An 18,966-nucleotide genomic window follows, 5' to 3' on the forward strand; every position below is an offset into this window, starting at 1 on the left:
AATGAGGTATGTATTTTCAAACTCAAAATTCTTTTTAATCAGTAGGGTAATCGGTACATTCCATCCCGCCACTGTTGAATACTCGCATATACCGTACAGTGCTGCCATCTTCAAGCTGGCAATCTGTCAAAACATCGAGGTCACCGGGTCGATATATGACGTCATAGAGAGATTTATAAACAGAAAAGTCACATGAAATCAGTACCACACACATGAACCAGTTTGATTGAACCAACAGTTCATTCACTCGTTGCACTAATACTATATAGATAGAGAAGCTCGACATAAAAAGCACGAAAACAACATGACGCGTCCACTTACAGTGGTAAGTGTTTTGCTGTTTTTTTATCTGCGTATCATTTTTAAATGAAAATTAAAAAGTGGATTTTGCCAATCCGCCATCAGGCATCAGCTGTTAAAAACTTTCTGTCACGAATCGTTTGTTTGGTTTGATTTGAATTCAGATTAAGCTACTAAACGAGTATTTCAAGTTATAGCAAGTCCTTATATAATATTTAATTTCTCTCTGATATTTTCGCAGTTGAAGAGCGTCGGACCGAAGTTAGTTCCGTTTTTCAAAACGGTGGCGCTGTTCTTCGTGTTGTACCGCGGCGAATCGTACTCGTCGATATTCTACGCGATATTCAAGTGCCTGCCGATAATATCGTTGATATTTTTCGTCCTGTTGCACGGCATGAATTTCTCCGAGGTCTACTCGTATTCGCGACGCATCCTGATCGGTCTCGTGTTCTCGCTACTCGGCGACATCTGCATGGTTTATAAAACGGCCGGTTACTTCCTTCACGGCGTCGCTCTCTTCGGCGTCGCTCAGCTACTATACGCCTCGGCGTTCGGTATGCGCCCTTTTAACTTCAAGGCCGGCGGCGTGGTCGCGTCCCTCGGCGTAATAATCTACACGTTCGTTTTCTACCCGGCGATCACCGGTGTTTTATCGCCGGCGATCGGCGTGTACATGGCGCTGATCGGCGTAATGGTATGGCGCGCCGTTTCGCGCGTACAGCTATTCGACGACTTGTGGACGTGGACGAAGCTGTGCAGCTGCGGCGGCGCGATCCTGTTCGGGATTTCCGACATGATAATCGCGTTGGATAAATTCGTCATCGACATACCGCTGTCGCAGACGATCATCATGATCACGTATTACGGAGCGCAGTTGGGTATTACGCTTTCGGTCGTCGACAGTCACGTCGATTCCCTCATCGAAACGACGAAGCCGCGACCGATTAAGGTCGATTAAAAAGACAGTTATCGCACGTAAAATAAACTAGGCCTATTAAGGACTACGAACTAGGAGCAGTAGACCTTCAGTATTATCATAACATCTTTTGAAAGCAACTGAAAGTTGTTGCTATTTTGAATGATCGCGTAAGTTTGGGTATCAATCTACAGCCTGGATCCAGCTCCCCCTCGACGTGAAGCGTTGGTACTCGGTTCTTGAAAACGCGTCGATAAAATCAGGTTCTTATAGTTCATTTTAGATTGAAAATGTCTCGGGTGAAGTACTGAACACAAGTGAAGTGCGGACGATCAGTTTTTGATTGTGTGCTGATAAGATGTCTTATGCCTGGTGTTCGTAGTTCATTTTCAATTAGCTATTTCTTAATGCTGAAAACATGTTTAGCGTGGACGATCAGTTTTTGAAAGTATCTGATAGAATGTATAACATCTGGTTTTACTTAAAATGTGTCGGGTGAAATCCGAAGCCTGGATGATCAAAAATTAGAAGAAGGGCGATAAAATATCGAAAGGGGCTGCAGGGTCAAGGCAGCAGATTGATACCTATGTAAGCAAAAAAGGGGCATTTTAGATTGTTAATGATACTATAGGAATATAGCAATATTTGGTCTGTGCTGTGGCTGTCCTGTTGGTTGTAAAGCAGTTTCTCTCTTCAACGGAATATTCCGTCGATATTGAAGTTGCGCGTGTTGTACCGGAGTGGGATTAAATATAAACTAGCCAGATTTCACTCAGGGACATTTTTCTGTACAGTTTTATCCTCTTAAAACGAGACATTATTTGTAAAAAGTGTTTGTATCGATAACCGAGTAATGATTAAAAGGACTTGATGTAAATGATTACTTAGAATGGGGGGATAGCCTCTAGGTTTAAGTTCTATCCGATGCGTTTAAAAATGGTCTGTAACAAAAATCCAGGGGCTGCAGTTGCTCAAAAGATGGTTAGAGTTAACCAGTGGATAGTTGACATAGTGACGTTTAAATCTGAATTGTTAATATGGACCCAGTTCCACAGTTGTGACTTAACTCTGAGTTAAAGTTAGTTCATTTTCAATGAGTTATCTCTTAGTCAAATCTTCACTCATAACTGTGGACCTGGACCTATAGTATTTATCCAGCAGCTTATCTTTGACCAACTTCTGAGCGACTGGCTCTAGCATTTACGGTTTTTAATTGTAATTGAAATGTTTGGTTTTCTGCTTGAAAAATTGGCACGATATCCTTGTAAGGCACATGATACGTTTAAGTTAAATATGGGGTTAAGTGTCAAGCAAAGTTCATGGTTGCGTAATGTATAAGTATACTTTGGCTCATAATATAAATGTCATGTAAGGTTTTTTTCACCAATATTTCTTAGCCAATATATGCGCACTGAATGTTTGGCGAGAGAATTAGAACACTTAGTTTTACCGGGATGATGAATAGTGCAGATAGAGCCTATAGTGATAAATTAATTATAAAGGAACAAATAAGGTGTTGAAGAATAAGGCAGCGTTTTAAATTTGTCAATCAGATTTTGTTCGATACTTAAAAAGATAAAGGGTTTCTTTTCGTACATTCATGTCATCATGATCTATCTTTGACCTTTCCAACTTTTTTTCGGTTTGTTAGTTTCATCACGTGCGTGTACCATCGGTCATAATATTCTCAGCAAATTTGGCTAATGTCCATTAACTAGGGGCAGAATTAACCTAATGTTTTCTCCTAATTTGGCTGATGTCCATAAAGTAGGAGCTTAAACTAATTGTAATGTTTTCAATTCATTTTCACGGGGGGGGGGGGGGGGGCCCAATAGAACCCTTGAGCCATTTGGACTCGAGCCATATTTGTTGTTACGAGAGAATATGTTTGAATTATTATAAATCTGGCACTGAACTAAATTAAATTCTCTTGGGGGGATTCAATCTGATTTGTCGAGGTGCGCGTCATGTTTTGTTATTAAAACATTGATGGTCGAAATCCTGTTGTTCGCATCAGGAACAGCTGGTCCATTGTCAAGTCATTGAAAACATAATAATCCGCTGCAGAAAGGAAAATAAAACTAGCGTGTAAATATGTAGTACAGCTGCCTGTTTTCCAAATGAATCAAAGGCATTTAAGTCGCGAGTCGGATAAGATAATTACGTAGATAACGTCACAATCTGCGAACATGTGCCTCGATTTCGATCGGAAAATATTCAGATTTCTGCATTTTAAGCGAAGATACATAACATATCAACACGATAGAAGAGGTTCGCCGTTTTCTTATAACGGTATAAACGACATTTAAATACCGGTATTTATTTCATTTTGATGTACATAGTCTCTAGACGTGCGTCATTTCCACAATTTCATCTATCAATGCAAAATTATAATATATATATCTGTATATGTGTAAAGTAGATCGAATTGCTGTATTTTGTATGAATATTCTGTTCGTGTTATGAAAAAAGACTGTAATGTAAATATTTCAGTCGGTAGTCGGTGTTAGACCCGGTGAATGAAAGAATGAATAAAAGGATATTTGTATGAATTTTTTGTGCGCCCCAAAAATGTATTATTACTATAGAATACTACTGCCCCGATTGTCAATACTTCTATGTAAGGTTTCTAGACTATAGCTTCGTTTGATTGTTAGAGGTTGCCAACCTTTGCGATTTTTTTTTGTTCGCCAAACGAAAAGTGAAAATGAGTCAAGTCGTCACATGCTTTTTGTAATATCGTGTACTAATCTAATCTGTTTAAGTCGTGTCAACTTATTGTAACCTGAAGATTTTTTGTGTCACCACTAAAATACCAGATAAATTTTTTGATTCCAAAGTACATTTTAATAGCACACTTTATTTCTATTGTTATAATGAGAATATATAGTATTGGAAGTTTAAAGTCTTACAAGCGAAGCACGTCTTACATATTTGTACTCATCGTTCTTGTTGTTGTTCATAAAATTTTGAGAAATCTGAATAAATTTAGTGAATTTTCCTCAAAAACGATCTTTCGTTTTGATTCTTTTGCATATCGGGGGCATTAGAGAAACGAGATATGGATTCAGAGATCGACCCCTTTACTACTGAAGTTTATGAAGCCTCCTTATTGTATTACAACGACAATGATTACAATGATTATGGATAGATTGAGTGTTTTACCCATCAGAACTGGTTTCATACGTATTTCCACTTCAATTGAAAAAGGCGTGTAATCGCTTGTATTTCATGGAATTACCCGTTACAATGGTACACGTATTGATTGATTCATTGGTGTAGATTTCCAGGTTTTGCTACTGACAAAACCCCGGGGGACATTTTTGAATAGACAGCGACAGCTAGTTACCATGGTATCATGATGTAGTTAACCATGATAATAACTATTAAATCCATATGTGGAACTTGGTCCTGGTCCTACTGATGTCAACCAGGGGTCCTGGTCCTACTACTGTCAACTGGTGGTCCTGGTACTGCTGACATCAACTGGTGGTCCTGGTCCGACTGATGTCAACTGGGGGTCCTGGTCCAATTGATGTCAACTGATGGTCCTGGTAGTGCTGACATACTGGTGGTCTTACTGATGTCAGCTGGTAGTCCTGGTACACATTGATCGTGCAGTTTTTTCTAGGGCAGTGCTTTACAGATTCTCAGAAATGGAACCACCTGTGTCGGTTGATTAGTTTTGTTCAATTCATTGCTGGGTGAACTCACTCCAGGGTTCTATATTTGACAACTGAACAGCTGTTGTATGACATGTACTATAATACGCACATTATGACAACTGTTTTTGCGTGAATTTTTTCCCCGCGTCATATCGAATCATATGTTACGCCATAGACATCACCTATACAGCAAACGCATTCAAAGAAAAAATTGTCAAAAAAATATTTTTTTCCACGATAAAATGTTCTTTTATTCATATTCGCATCCGAAAATGTAACAATTTTTGATGTTATAGTTAGGCGTATAAAGGACTGAGGCAATGTCTGAGAGAATTGATCAATGTTTTGAAGTAACAACACACAAAATTTAGCATACTTGCTTCAGGCTTATGCAATACATACATCACTGGAACCATTACTTTATCTGACGAATTCATGGCGTACTGTAAGATATCTCATCTTTCTGATGAAAAAAATTCATTCAACTATCTATGACTGGATGAGCTCTGAGGTTACTATTACTAACAACCACTGTCAGTGCGGAATAGCCCTCACTGTTTATAGAGTTCATTTGGTCGACAAATTTCAACTTCAATGAACGAACTCGAATCTCTGATTTCAAACTTCCGAGTTCGTTCAACTAAATCGCGCTCTCTTTTTATATTTCGTGTTAGGTATTGCGTTGTGTTGTCTCATTACTCGTACGGCTTCTCGTAAGTGTTTCGGTTGAAGGGGTCCTTCTTCATTTAACTTCTCCTTCATATTCAATGCTGCAAAAATAGAAAACAAAAAATAAAAAACATCATAAAAACAATTGAATAGGAGTTTTGCTTTTTTAAATAGAGAGCCAAGTGGGTGTCAGATATCTAGGAGTCTAGTGTCTTGAAACAAGAGAGTTCTATGGGCACTGAGTGGAGTGTCAGATATCTAGGAGTCTAGCGTTTTGAAACAAGAGGGTTCTATGGGCACTGAGTGGAGTGTCAGATATCTAGGAGTCTAGTGTTTTGAAACAAGAGGGTTCTATGGGCACTGAGTGGAGTGTCAGATATCTAGGAGTCTAGTGTTTTGAAACAAGAGGGTTCTATGGGCACTGAGTGGAGTGTCAGATATCTAGGAGTCTAGTGTTTTGAAACAAGAGGGTTCTATGGGCACCGAGTGGAGTGTCAGATATCTAGGAGTCTAGTGTTTTGAAACAAGAGGGTTCTATGGGCACCGAGTGGAGTGACTGATATCTAGGAGTCTAGTGTTTTGAAACAAGAGGGTTCTATAGTATTGGCAGGTGAAAGATACGTAAGTGATAACTGGTATCTACTGCATCACGGAAAACAAGACTGGTGAAGTCAACTATCAGTGAGTTATCCACCACTATTGGACCGATGTCTTTGAGGGTGATTAGTGAATAAGACAACTGAACATCCATAAAGGACAAAATTTTTGTAATCAAGAGATTCATTGAAAACAGAATATTCCAATGGGGACCCTGTACAATCCGATCAAATGAGAAACTACTATTTACCTTCTTCGACTATTTCACCGACATAAACTTTGGCAATTCCCGACATGGCTATCACTACATTCTGAGAGATGGATGTACCAGCAATAGACTGCATTAACTAGAAATGTAATTAGAAATCACGTTTCATTCAATTTCGAACAGATTTTAACGAGAAGACCCAATTATTATCATTAGTTACTTACTCTTTTAACGGCAGCTTTCGGAAAAGCCGCTCGACGAAACATTTCATATCTGTTCAGCTGACTTTCCGAGAAATTAGACACAAGTAATCTGTGAGATAATAAACATTTGTGACTCTATAATCAGGAAAGTGCAAGAGCAACAAACAAGCCCTGGCAAACTAATCGTTTGTAGTTTAGCTTTCATAATTGGATCAGCTTTAGTCTCATACCTAGCTGTTGTTCCCAAAAATTTTTTTTTCTTTTTTTAAGGTGCCATCAATTTGACAAGCTTTGGCTTTCTTTTGGCATCCTTGCTGTTATATTGGAATTATTTACCACCCATTAGACTATTATATAGTGTAACTTACGTTTTTTCTACGTATAATGTTTTTATGTTTACTTGTAATTTCAAATCATTCAGAAATAAAGAATATCTATCAATCAATCAATCAGTTGTGAACCCGTAACAACGACTGGTATTCAGACGAGTTGGTTACCTAATCTTTGGTGGTAAGCTTTTATAATCGGATGTTTTAAAAATATCCGATCATGAAATTTAACGACAGACAAGGTCCTGACTACCCCCTTTTATCACACCATTAGAACGCCCTCCCCGTATGATCTCGTCCATAAGATCGCAAGAACCCCCTGCAACACGTACTGCAGTTTTTGACGTTCTTCCTCTTGTTTGATTTTCCTGGATTTAGCCGCAGCCACTTGACCATCATCATTGCGCTCCTCATCGGCAGCAGCGGCAGCTTCTCCTTGAGTCGTCTTCGAGGTCGAGAGTGCGGCAGAAGGCGCAGTAGCTCCGCTATCGCCACTTGTCGTTCCACGATCCGAACTTTTCTTATCCTTTTCATCGACGACTGGCACCGATTTTTCGGTTTTTGGGGCTCCAGCATCTGTATTCTTAGATTGCTGGAGGATAGGCTTTTCCTCAGCAGATTCCTCACAATTCGAAGAGGATTTTTTTTCGACTCGACTTTTTTCACCAACATTAACAACCTCCTGCATGTTCTCATCTTGCTCGAATTCGTCATTTTCTACTTTTATTTTCACTTCGTCATAATCTGTCGTTATTTTCACTTCTTCCACGATTTTATTTTCACAATCCATCGTTTAATACTGCACGAAAACTAAAAAGAACTTTTCTTGAAATAAATTTTGATTGAATTGATCGAGAAAGTTTGCTTGCCAGGGTCGGCTCATACAACACAATTCAATAGAAGTTTATTGACGCTTGCATTTTACAATAAAGCCCTTCTTGATCATTGTTTTATATGTGAATAACTAGTTCTCAGTCTGTATCATTTGAAACCTTTTTTGGCGATGGGTCAGCAGTTTTTTGTGGGTAATTTTGAAAGTTCGCTAGAGAGGGCAGCACCTGCCGTAAACCCGAAAGTGAAGTAGTTGTTCGCAGGAATTCATCATTTTATCACTGTTTAACACCGTTTATCACCGTTTATCATGAACGAAGCCAACGAAAATCAACAACATGAATCGTTGACCGATGAGGTAAATACTAACCCCGCCCCGAGCAAGTCTCGATCACCAAATGATATTGATGATTTATTTTATAAAGAATTGTCAAAAATGTCAACAACAATCATACCGTGCGGCGTGTTTTCACCCCTGCACTAGCCCAATCTGAGATAATCCATAACTATCATCACCCGAAACACAGAAAATGCTTATAATGGGAACAGTGATTGTTTGGGCTTTCAGTTACATGTTATGTGCTGCTGAAGAAAGGCCTTTCTTGGCACCAAAACTTCTAAAAGTGAATATCACCATGGTAACAGCATCATAAACAACAATCTCTTATCATTGCTGATATACCTTCAGCATAAGTGTATTAATGATGATAATGATAATTGTCATTTATATAGTGCAGGTATCCCAAAGGTCAACTGCGCTCCAAATTTGGTATTATTATCCCCCTCCTCCCAGCACGTAACTCTATTCCACGTATCAGTCAACTCTCCCTGCCCGGGGAGAGGTAACATCCGGGCAGCTGCTAGGTGCTCAGGAGTCATCTATCAGGCCAGGTACCCATTTACTCCTTGGGTGGAGAGAGGCAATGAGGATAAGTGTCTTGCCCGAGGACACAACGGTACAGTGTTCGAACCCACGACCTGGCTTGCCAGAGTCGAACGCTCTAACCACTCGCAACCACAACCACTTGCTTAGCACGTTTATGAAGTTATCAAATAGAGGAAGACCGCGGCAGTGGTGACTGTGGACTTCAGGGATGTTTAATTCTCACTCTCTTCTGCTCCTCATTGTTGCAGCAATTGTTTGAGATGCTTGAAAATGAAGCAATGCCGGCGCATATAGAACACGCCAGACTGGAATCATTGAAACAAGAAATCAGACACGCTCATCTTTCTAAAGAAGGGCACGGAAAATATCGGTATGTATAACCATTGATGAAACGCTATATACGTGTTGTAATGATAATATATAGAGAAATCCCACAATAATAGTGAAAAAATAATTGAAAGTCTGAAAATCTTGAACTAGTAATTTTTATATTACCCCCAGTTTGCTCCTCTAATCTGTTTAACTTGTTACCTGTTTGTATGTTAATTTTCCTTTAGTTCATATCACTTCTGATTACTGGAATTAGTCTCTGGATTCTATATCGATTTCATAACTTATGTTAGAACTCAGTATTCTTGAAGAGGACTATCAGAAGATGACTATTAGTATACAGTTGAAATGTTGAATAAACTAGTACCTCGAGGAATCATTCTAAGACTTTGAATATTTTTTCGCCGTTATCGTGGGATTCTCTATAGGTAGTCAGTAACCTGACTGTGGTTTAGTTTTGCGATCGGATATTTTCACAAACCACATATATAATCCGATTATAAAAAGCTTACCACCAATGATTTATAGGTAACTAACTACTCTATAGGTTACATGTATATGTCTTATAGATATGAGAGCAGCGACTGCTTCGTCCATAATCCGAGTAATGAAGCGTCAATATTTATATTTCAGTGATCTCAGCACGGAACAAGATTTCTTCGATTTATCGCGGTCTGAAGACAGCTGCGTAGTGCATTTTTATCACTCCGACTTCCGTAGATGCGCGATTATGGATAAACATTTGAGCGTGAGTATCCACGATTCTGTCGCTAATTCTGATGCCGCTTCATCCATTCTTCAGTTAGATATAATCGAGGTTTTGTGTTTTTATCTTAAGACGTTAGCGGAAAAATATTTCGAGGTGAAATTCGCGAAAATCAACGCGGAAAAAGCTGATTTTTTCAGGAAGAAATTGAGTATCCAAGTGCTGCCTACGGTTATCTGCTTTAAAAAAGGCATTGTCGTAAAAAGGTAATATGTTATAACATATTGCCAGGACCATGACATCCTCCCCCGGCAGGGATTTGAACCTGTGGCTTCGCTACACTCAGCCACAGCACGAAACCCTCCCACACTAGGCCGGGTGCACAGGTTTGCTGCATGAAAACTTGGCAGTACTGATCAGATTGCTTGTTGTATATTCGCTGAGATAAATTTCATGGAAGAACTATTCACGGTAAAACCCAGGCTGAAATAAAACGGAATATCTGATTTGCTAATATCAAAGACATCGAAGCTTCGTGTGCAGTTGCGCACTCGGGCTAGTCAGGCAGGGTTTTGAATTCTAATGAAAACGTGAAAGCCTAAAAACTAAAAATCTTTTTTCTAAATTTGATAATTTTTGCAGAATTCTGGGAGAGGGCAGAATGCGTGCTCCGAGTAATTTTAGAAAAATGAAATGCCTAAATACAGGTATTTATCGTTTCTTTCAGACTCACTGGATTTCAAGATCTCGGAAGCACGGATGATTTCCAAACGTCTGAATTAGAAAAAAAGCTCGCTGAATGCGGTGTGATCAGTTTTGAAGATGAAGATGTTCATAAAAAGACTATATTCGGTCGACAATCCGTGAATAAACACGAAGATTCGGATAGTGATTCCGACTGATTCTCACGCCGATTCCGACACTCGATTCCGTTTTGTTCACAATTACCGGATGGTACTAAACTACATACATTTCTTCATATTTCGTTCAAAACTTTTTTATACTGAATTTTTTAATGAATAAAATCTTTATTTATATCATTTATTATGTCTGGAAGATACGAATTTAAAATTATCAATCATCGGTTTTTAGTTCCCTCTTCTTCTTTTGCTGTTGACTCGATGCCGACAATTTTTTCCCGACGATAAAGATTCCTTCTCGGAAACAAAACAAGAAATTTCATTCATACTAAACATATTTCATATATATTTTTCTATGTACAATAACACAAATAGCTGTATACAATGTATAAATATTCATTCTTTCGGCTAAAAAAGTCTACAAACAAATCTCTTGCGGTAAATATAGAATTGAATCAAGCCGCAGATATCATTACATTCTTGTTTTCGGCTCCACTGATAATACTATCGGTAGACTCGAGGTTTTTACGCAATCGATCGTTCACCGGTTGAATAGTGATTATTATCCAACCGAAAACAGCTCCCGCAGCTCGTAGCGCGTTCATTATTCTCCACGTATTCAACGTCGCTTCAGATTCCTACAAATATATCGATGAATTTAGTTATGTTTTCATTTTCACGGGTATGTTGGTTAAAATGCAGGACCAAGATCCACAGTTCTGTGTAAAGATATAACTCCGAGTTAACGCATTGAAAATGAACTAATTTTGAATCGTAGTTAACTCTAACTCAGAACTGTGGAACTGGAGCCAGGAAACAACTCATCTATCGTAACATAGATCCATTCATGAACTTATTACACATTTATTACATAATGCTTACAGATCAATCAATCATTCCTGGATATAAAGGAGTTTTAAAGAAGAAAATTCAAAATATTGAGGAAGTGTCCGCATCACTTTCATATACCGAAGACTCAAACTAAATCAATACCAGCACTGTTTATCTCAGTAAACCATTAATTCCAAGGTTGTGTAAGCAAATTTTTATACTTTATAAATTATATGACTAACCTCGGTTTCTAATTCGGTAACCGTCTAATTGGGTAAACAAAAATCCTGGTCCAAACTGTACTGATTAAAGCGTAGTTTACCGTACAACTTTAAATATCTCCAATTGACTATTTCTCAATCAGGAATTTTGCTCAAAGTGATTTCAAGCACGCTTAAAAGCATTTTTCTGTTTAGTTTTAAGGAATCAAGGAGTCGTAGGGACAATAAACGGAAGGCAAGCCGACACTGACCTGTTGCGAACTCCATAAAGTGTTGTTGATATCCTCGAACAAGTTGATTTTATCATCGATCGCCGCGATACTCAAACTCAACATCATCGTGATGAAATAAACGATGCACGAAATCGCGCCGGATTGTAACGTGATGCAGCGCAAGAAAAACAGTCGCGTCGGTCGGCCGATATCATAGCTGAAAAATACATACGATTCCAACAATCAAATATTACGAACAACAGTATACAGGATGGTTACTTGAAATGCACATTGTTTTCCTGGACTTTATCCATCTACTAAGAAGCCAATCAATCAACACAGTCAAATACGTAAGACATAGATGGAAACAGTTTGATTGTATGCACAATCTAACAATCTCAATATATTTCCATGACTTTTCCCTGATTTTTAGCTTTGTTACAAAATTCCCTATTTCTCACATCAACATGATATTTTAAAGAAAATAAAATTCCCATACATGTTTTAAGAAAATAAAATTCCCTGATTTCCAGGCAAGTGGTCACCCTGCAGTATATTGAGGTGGTCGCTGGAATTAAACTTACCGATCGAAGGCGGAAACTGTACAAATGATAAACAGTAAGTAGTAGAGAGCTTGCGTAGGTAAAGCGACGCGTTGATAGTGTTTCAAAAAGTCGATGTAATCGAAATTCAAAGCCAACACGAACACCATGATGCAATGCCAGAACGCGAAACCGGCCAGCAACCCGTGACAGAATAGAGAAAACGTCTGGATAACCTTGTGCGTAGTCAGCGCCAGTGCCAGCGTCGTCCGGTCCGGTTGATCTAGGTATTCGTCGTCTAGTTGAGACTGTAATTCCTCCCACTTTCGAGCCAGTTTATCTTTGTTCTCGCTGCGAAATCCACCTTTTAAGTCCATAGTAAAGAAAATAGATTTTATAGACGCGATTCTAGTGAGAGTTTATTCTTTTAGCGAGAGTATTTGACTTCAAGAGTTGATCCTACGGTAAGTACAGTCAACCGCCGATATACTGCCATCATCGGTGCGCAACAATTTGGGCGGTATATCGGGGATGTTTTACTATGTATTTGTAGAGAGATGTATATTGAGAAAACCTGACGGTATGCGGTGGTGACGGTACATGGGAGGACAGTACATCGGGGGTGTTTTACTACTATGTATTTGTATTGAGATGTACAATGAGAAAACCGGGCGGTAGCCAGGTGTGAGGGTGATATATCGGGGGGTTGACTGTATTTATGATAAGATAGGCAATAGCAGTTGGTTGACTTTTAAACCGACCTCTTTCCTCGATGAATAAACGCCCGACCGGTTGACTCTTCAGAGCAGCAGCCGTCGTTTGAGGCTTCGACGATTCATCCTCATCCTCCTCTTCATCTTCATCCTCGGTTTCTTTCGGTTTGTCGACGATGATGTCGTCTTTCAGATCGGCTAATTCCGCCGCTAATCCCTGATTTTCATGCGACTCTTCATCTCTATAAATTAGAGAGAACGGATACGAGTTTTAACAATGAATGCAAGTATTTCACTCCACACACATTCTGGATCCAGTTTCAAAGTTAGGGGTAAGAATTTGAGAACAAATTGACTGTTCAGTTCATCCTTGTCATAGCTTTTACATGTTTGCCACACTGTAGTCAGTAACCTATCTTAATTCGGATGACTAGAGACTGCGCCCAGATTTCTCCGAATTATGAATTATAGTTTATACAAGGTTCCAGGTTAAATGGACCGAATATTTCATCCGAATTAAATGGAAATCCAGATTGAAAAATGCAAATTAAGTAAGTTCCACTGTATAAGCCCATTTAATTGTAAAGACTTACCGACAAAGATTAAAGGTCACTAATAGCGACATCGATACCTGACCAGTTATCCTTAGAGATAACTCTTATACCGTATTTTTTGTTCCTCCAGGACCCAGTTCCACAGTTCTGAGTTAGAGTTAACTCTGAGTTAAAATTAGTTCATTTTCAATGTTTTAACTCCGGGTCAAATCTTAACTCACGACTGTGGAACTGGGTCCTGATGATGAGGTTTATAGTTTGAACCTCAAAACTGTAAGGTAATAAACTGTTTTTACAGAAGTAATTGTGGGTTTTATTCGTTAACTTTATTTACACTGAGATTTACATCAGTTCACTGCAGTCATAACTCTTACACCATTACATACTTGAGTAGCTCAAGAACAACACCCAAGGGGCCACAAGCGGTATAGACTTCAAAATTGTACGCTAAAAACAACAAAAATATTGGTGCATTCAATTTACCGGTAGACCTACCCGGAAGCTTCTACTGGTTTCTTCTTTTTGACTCTCTTCTTTTTCGGTTTCTCTCCGGCTGTTTCGCCGGTTTGATCAGCACCACTCAATAAACTATTCTGACTCCCGTGTGGTTCCTGTTGTAACAAATAAAAAACAGATCATCATCATTAAACAAACAAAAAAGAGAAAAAGTATGTTTCAGTGCAAGTTAGTCGGTAACCTGTCTGTGGTTTAGTTTCACGATCGGATATTTTCACAAACCACAAAAGGTTCGGCGTATTTCAAAAGGTACCAGTGCTAGTTTGTGAAGTAACCCATTAATTGTGGACTGATGTCAATAGATAATACACTTTTGAAGCTTTACTTTTTCCAACAGTGTTTTGGCCCTTATTATCATTTATATAAGCTCATTCGATTATTAAAGCTTACCACCAATGATTAGGTAACTAAAATGCAAGGGAGAAGGTTACAGCACCTCCTCAGTGTTGTTAGTCGTAATAAGGATTTCAGGTGAAGTCATTATGAATGACGTACTTTAGTTTTTCTGCGTGGAGATCGTTTCCGTCGTCGCGGCGTCTCATCTAACTCATCGTCGGGTGTCGTTGCTCCATCCCTATCTTCGTCTCTCATTTTACTTCTTGGTCTCGTTCGTTTTTTCTTTATCGGTTCTTCGCCGTCGGTTGCCGTCATTGATTTGTCTTCGCCGTCTGGCGGTTGTTTCTTTGCACCTTTCTTGCCACCAACAGCGGGTTTCTTTTTACGAGGAGTTGGCACTTTTTCGCTGGCATCTTTAGTTTCATCCAGGTTAGCCGAATTCTCGTCCGGTTTACTGGCTGAAGTTGGACGTTTTTTCTTTCTCTTTGTTTTCGGTTTATTTTCTGTCGGTTCTGCGGGTCCTGCGCCCTCGCCTGTACCCGCTAAAGGGGGCAATTTTCGACGAATTCCGTCCAGTTTGTTGCTATCATCGTCCGCCATTTTTAAACAAAAATATTGTAGCGCAGTAGCTGTAACGAATCGTAATGATAAGATTGTTGCGCGGAGATTATTTATCGACACGAACAGACCTACTGCGGAAATAACCCCAATTAAACAAAAGAATGTTAAAAAGTCCTCGCCAAGAAACAAGAAATCAAACACATAAAATTCAATTATAAATATAATGTATTTGAATATTTATCATAATTCTAGCGTTCATACTCAACCCATTCAGCTTACAATATTTCGTAATTTCGTAAAATACATTTCAACCATTCGTTAAACACATGTATAACAACTATATCATTCACAAAAAGTGCAAGAATTTACAAAAAGATTTAATTAAATAACAAAAATCACGGTTTGAACGTTCTTCATTCGATGTTTAATCGTTTCAATCAGTTTTGTTCAGATATGTGTAGATAATCAGATGTATTCTACATTTCATCGAGATCTAAAAATGCTAAAACAATGAGGTGCGTGCAAGGAATCTTCAGGGATCCACCAAGTATTTCTCTAGTATTTCGTAACGTCACAGGTACTTGAATGACGTGGTTGGTGTATGAAAATGATGAAAATTTACCATAATCTTCATTTATAAATAGAAAATTCACCAGATTCGCCATCTTAATTGACCATGATGACAATTGTTTTGCCCATGATCCAATACACACTAATCGTCTATCTGTACTAAACCGATATAGTATAGAAAGGACATGTTGCGCATGTTGGGTAAATTCCTAACAAAGCATAGCAGATGATCGAAGCAGAAATAACAAATCTCTGCAAGTCATCAAATCCCATATTCAAGTGCCTGTGACCAAGTATACCTTACAATTGAGTGGAAAAGTCAATTTTACAATCCTTTTTTTGATATTTGGATTTGATCGAACCTAAAAATCCAGTCCATCGAAAATGAACACATTTTGGCCTCATTGTTACAATTGCATGAAGTTATTCTTTTTTCTGTTGGGCTTTGATTTTCTTCAAGGCCTTTGCCCTCGGTCCGCTAAGAATCATTTTCGACAGCGTCATGTGCAGATCTTCTGGCACTTGCAACGTGACCATGCTCTGAAAAATATGACATTGAAATACATACCGAGTACCTTTACAGGGTCCCTACAGATCACTCATTCCTGGATATGAGTTTTAAAGGAAAATTTCATATTTCGAGGAAGTTTCTGCATCACTTTCACATCCAAATTACTGTAGCCTCCTCCTAAATCGGTTCTGAAACCATTGGTTATATTACCAAATTTTCATCCTTTACGCTACCAAAACTTGGTTGCTTAATTCAGTAACCGCCAATTAGGGTAAAAAAAGATCCTGTTTCCAACTATACTGATTTAGGTGTAGTCTACTGTACAACTTCTTAAGTATCTTATAACCTATTTCTCAAAATTGAAGGTGTATCAGGCATTTTGGACAAATAAAGGGAGTTTCAAGCACCTTCAAAAGCATTTTCTGTTTATAAGGAGTTTCTAAGGAATTAAGAAGTCATAGGGACCCTGTGTAGAGATCCTCTGCATGTTTTCAGTTTCCCACAGGGAGTGGATAAATGATCGTTTACCTGTAACGCATGTGACAAACAGCCGAATGTTCTTCCTTGTCGTCCAATCGTAGCCATCGTCTGTTCAACAAACGTTTTTGGGGTCGGAGCCATGAAATTCGAACGACGAATTCCGCTCAATTTCGTCGCGACGAAAAATGGCATCACGCACTGCAGAAAAAGACACAAATTACGCACGAACGATTGAGAGAAAATAACGACTTTTCGTCGAAATTGATATCGAGAAACATAATACCTGAATTGTAATTCCTTTAGATTCGTATTCCTTGCGAAGTCCTTGAGAGAAGAAATCGACATAAACCTAAAATGATGAAAATCATACGTTAAAAGATTTTAAAGTACACTTAGTAACCCTAATACTCCTCACTCAAATACCCAGGCTTTGTTTGAAGCATCTTTCAAACCTGGCTACCTCCATTTGTAGTAGTTTTCAGCTCAACTCAAGTTATTGTCGAATGAACTAGAAATGATTCTTATTTTGAGTTATTTCATCATTTTCTGTGTGTGTGTGATTATCTTTTTATATCCTACTTAATTTCTCAATGTTTTATTGTACCTTAATGATTCTTATACTTTTATACTTTGTAAAATGCTGTGATTTAGGCCTAATTGAATTAGTACTGCGCTATATCAGAAGATAAATTAGCTTTCAAAGTAGTAGTTATTGCTCTCAAATAGTACTGGTAGCCAGAAGCCATATTCTTGTAAAAAGCGTAGCTCAGTTCCTTAGTTACTTTAACTAACTAAGTTAGTAAGCGTTTATGAATATGGTAGGCAGGTCTGCTAAATTGTTGAATTACCTTAGTAGCAGAGTACACGCTAAGTAGAGGTGTGGGCATCGCTCCTGATGCGGATGAAACATTTACGATAACTCCTTTTTTCTTTTCAACCATCCCTGGTAAAACTATACTGGTCATCTGAAAACAATAGAGTAATTTATCAGTAATTTCAAGACGAGCTTTACATGAAATCCCGAAGATCGATACAATTCTTTCAGTGCGACTTACCATTGTTACAGAAGTCATGTTGCAGTGAATCATATTCAAGAAAAACTGAAAATGAATTAAGTAAAAAATGTTTTTTAAAGCGTAACCAAAATAATAAGTTGTCTATACAAATCCTAGCGCTAATCAATTGATTAATCGTTTACCTTTTCGCGGTTGGTTATTTCAGTAAAGTATTCTGGATATTGATAAGCCATGCCAACATTGTTCACTACAAAATAAACAAATATATAAATTATATTCTCTCATGCATCTGGACTGGGGCAAACATTTCCGCCGAAAACCGAAAACCTAACCTAGAATTCCGATATCGAGTCCATCTAAACCGGGTCTAATAATTGAATCGTAAATATCTGGTTTCGTGAAGTCAGCCGCGATGACTTTTGTTTTCACTTTATGTTTTGCCTCTGAAAGAAATTGAAATACAAACATTGTTAACTTGCAACAAGCGTTTGTCAATTGATTATCAGAAATCAAATTATGAAATGCTCACCAATTTCTTGCCCGACATCCAATAGTTTTTCATATGTTCGACTAATAAGAACCACATTCATACCAATCCGCGCTAGCTGGAAAATCATATTTAGAAATTGTACATTTTGTTCTTGACATTGAACTTGAAGACAACTTATCTTACTAAAAAAGAAAACATTTTTTTCGAAAGTAATTAGTAATGAGCCGGGCAAGAAGAAGAGGAAAATACTGTAATCACCTCATGAGCGTAGGCTTTTCCTATTCCATCAGTAGCTCCTGTCACAACTATAGAAAATATAAAACTTAAAATGTATCCATGTAACCTAGTATAAGTATCCCTGTATAAGAGATGGACATGAAGAAGTGCCTGCGAAAAGAGGGTTAAATCGTTTTTATTTCCGGGTTCAACTTACCGGCCCATTCTCCACATTTCTTCAAATTTATAGCCGGCCCGAGGATGCCATTAAATAAATACAGCTGGGCAATACGGAATGCTTTCAGTAGAAGCTTTACGCTGTAATAACCGGACACTGCAGTGCCGATCAGAGTGAAAATCTGACTAAAATTGCCCAAAAAGTTCAAGTCGATGACCGCCCCCATTTTCTCAATTGTCGTAAAGAAAGATGGCTTCGCAGGAAACCTATTTATCTCTTAGCAAACCCAACTATACCGATAAAGAATTTCAATTTTCCGGCTCAATAACCGATTCTATTTATTTATTCATAATTTTTAAAGAACATTTCATATCAAACTTTGATCCTGAACGAATGACAGTTCGACGAGTTTGAAAGGTAGAGAAATCGCGGTACAGCGGTATCGCCGTAAATAGTGAGGTCCGCCCGTTGAATGTATTATGCGAGGCATAAAATTAATCAGCTCGGTCCTAATAATAC

At 38.4% G+C, this 18,966-nt stretch overlaps 5 protein-coding genes across 6 annotated transcripts; 2 read left to right on the forward strand and 3 right to left on the reverse strand.

Moving 5' to 3' along the window:
* Positions 1-218: 218 nt before the first annotated feature.
* On the forward strand, positions 219-2,996 carry LOC141912664 (lysoplasmalogenase TMEM86A-like). The gene is made up of 2 exons (XM_074803988.1): positions 219-325; positions 542-2,996. The coding sequence occupies exons 1-2, from the start codon at positions 305-307 to the stop codon at positions 1,256-1,258; spliced, it is 738 nt and encodes a 245-aa protein (XP_074660089.1). The 5' UTR covers positions 219-304; the 3' UTR covers positions 1,259-2,996.
* Positions 2,997-5,120: 2,124 nt separating this feature from the next.
* On the reverse strand, positions 5,121-7,721 carry LOC141912885 (uncharacterized). 2 transcript variants are annotated; one of them, XM_074804307.1, is made up of 4 exons: positions 7,220-7,721; positions 6,580-6,640; positions 6,398-6,494; positions 5,121-5,651 (listed from the first exon to the last, which is right to left on the reverse strand). In XM_074804307.1, exons 1-4 carry the CDS (start codon positions 7,675-7,677, stop codon positions 5,518-5,520), a joined length of 750 nt encoding a protein of 249 aa, XP_074660408.1. In that variant the 5' UTR covers positions 7,678-7,721; the 3' UTR covers positions 5,121-5,517. The 2 variants fall into 2 exon arrangements, with proteins under 2 accessions (XP_074660408.1, XP_074660407.1); XM_074804306.1 differs by having other exon boundaries at positions 6,580-6,667.
* Positions 7,722-7,949: 228 nt separating this feature from the next.
* On the forward strand, positions 7,950-10,689 carry LOC141913060 (uncharacterized). The gene is made up of 5 exons (XM_074804502.1): positions 7,950-8,076; positions 8,853-8,974; positions 9,568-9,682; positions 9,773-9,906; positions 10,368-10,689. The coding sequence occupies exons 1-5, from the start codon at positions 8,029-8,031 to the stop codon at positions 10,540-10,542; spliced, it is 594 nt and encodes a 197-aa protein (XP_074660603.1). The 5' UTR covers positions 7,950-8,028; the 3' UTR covers positions 10,543-10,689.
* A 177-nt stretch (positions 10,690-10,866) lies between these two features.
* LOC141913027 (transmembrane protein 237-like) lies at positions 10,867-15,025 on the reverse strand. Its single transcript, XM_074804465.1, has 6 exons — positions 14,585-15,025; positions 14,069-14,184; positions 13,068-13,261; positions 12,349-12,670; positions 11,804-11,981; positions 10,867-11,138 (listed from the first exon to the last, which is right to left on the reverse strand). Exons 1-6 carry the CDS (start codon positions 15,023-15,025, stop codon positions 10,956-10,958), a joined length of 1,434 nt encoding a protein of 477 aa, XP_074660566.1. The 3' UTR covers positions 10,867-10,955.
* Positions 15,026-15,206: 181 nt separating this feature from the next.
* Positions 15,207-18,698, reverse strand: LOC141912513 (very-long-chain 3-oxoacyl-CoA reductase-like). Its single transcript, XM_074803761.1, has 10 exons — positions 18,487-18,698; positions 18,312-18,358; positions 18,093-18,168; positions 17,896-18,006; positions 17,746-17,810; positions 17,603-17,647; positions 17,396-17,512; positions 16,831-16,896; positions 16,596-16,745; positions 15,207-16,096 (listed from the first exon to the last, which is right to left on the reverse strand). Exons 1-10 carry the CDS (start codon positions 18,671-18,673, stop codon positions 15,980-15,982), a joined length of 981 nt encoding a protein of 326 aa, XP_074659862.1. The 5' UTR covers positions 18,674-18,698; the 3' UTR covers positions 15,207-15,979.
* Between the last annotated feature and the right edge of the window lie 268 nt (positions 18,699-18,966).

Source organism: Tubulanus polymorphus, chromosome 11 (genome assembly GCF_964204645.1).
Source record: "Tubulanus polymorphus chromosome 11, tnTubPoly1.2, whole genome shotgun sequence".
NCBI classification, from domain to species: domain Eukaryota; kingdom Metazoa; phylum Nemertea; class Palaeonemertea; order Tubulaniformes; family Tubulanidae; genus Tubulanus; species Tubulanus polymorphus.

Coding starts and splice junctions, on each gene's coding strand:
- LOC141912513 (XM_074803761.1), bottom strand. CDS start 18,673: ATGGGGGCGGTCATCGACTTGAACTTTTTGGGCAATTTTAGTCAGATT. Junction 18,007..18,092: donor GGATGTCGGGCAAGAAATTG/GTGAGCATTTCA, acceptor AATTTCTTTCAG/AGGCAAAACATAAAGTGAAA. Junction 17,811..17,895: donor ACTCGATATCGGAATTCTAG/GTTAGGTTTTCG, acceptor TTTATTTTGTAG/TGAACAATGTTGGCATGGCT.
- LOC141913060 (XM_074804502.1), top strand. CDS start 8,029: ATGAACGAAGCCAACGAAAATCAACAACATGAATCGTTGACCGATGAG. Junction 8,975..9,567: donor GAAGGGCACGGAAAATATCG/GTATGTATAACC, acceptor TTTATATTTCAG/TGATCTCAGCACGGAACAAG. Junction 9,683..9,772: donor TTATGGATAAACATTTGAGC/GTGAGTATCCAC, acceptor TTTTATCTTAAG/ACGTTAGCGGAAAAATATTT.
- LOC141913027 (XM_074804465.1), bottom strand. CDS start 15,025: ATGGCGGACGATGATAGCAACAAACTGGACGGAATTCGTCGAAAATTG. Junction 13,262..14,068: donor AAACCAGTAGAAGCTTCCGG/GTAGGTCTACCG, acceptor TCTAATTTATAG/AGATGAAGAGTCGCATGAAA. Junction 11,139..11,803: donor CTTTATGGAGTTCGCAACAG/GTCAGTGTCGGC, acceptor ATATATTTGTAG/GAATCTGAAGCGACGTTGAA.
- LOC141912885 (XM_074804306.1), bottom strand. CDS start 7,677: ATGGATTGTGAAAATAAAATCGTGGAAGAAGTGAAAATAACGACAGAT. Junction 6,668..7,219: donor GAAGAACGTCAAAAACTGCA/GTACGTGTTGCA, acceptor ATTATCTCACAG/ATTACTTGTGTCTAATTTCT. Junction 6,495..6,579: donor CGAAAGCTGCCGTTAAAAGA/GTAAGTAACTAA, acceptor TTACATTTCTAG/TTAATGCAGTCTATTGCTGG.
- LOC141912664 (XM_074803988.1), top strand. CDS start 305: ATGACGCGTCCACTTACAGTG. Junction 326..541: donor TGACGCGTCCACTTACAGTG/GTAAGTGTTTTG, acceptor ATATTTTCGCAG/TTGAAGAGCGTCGGACCGAA.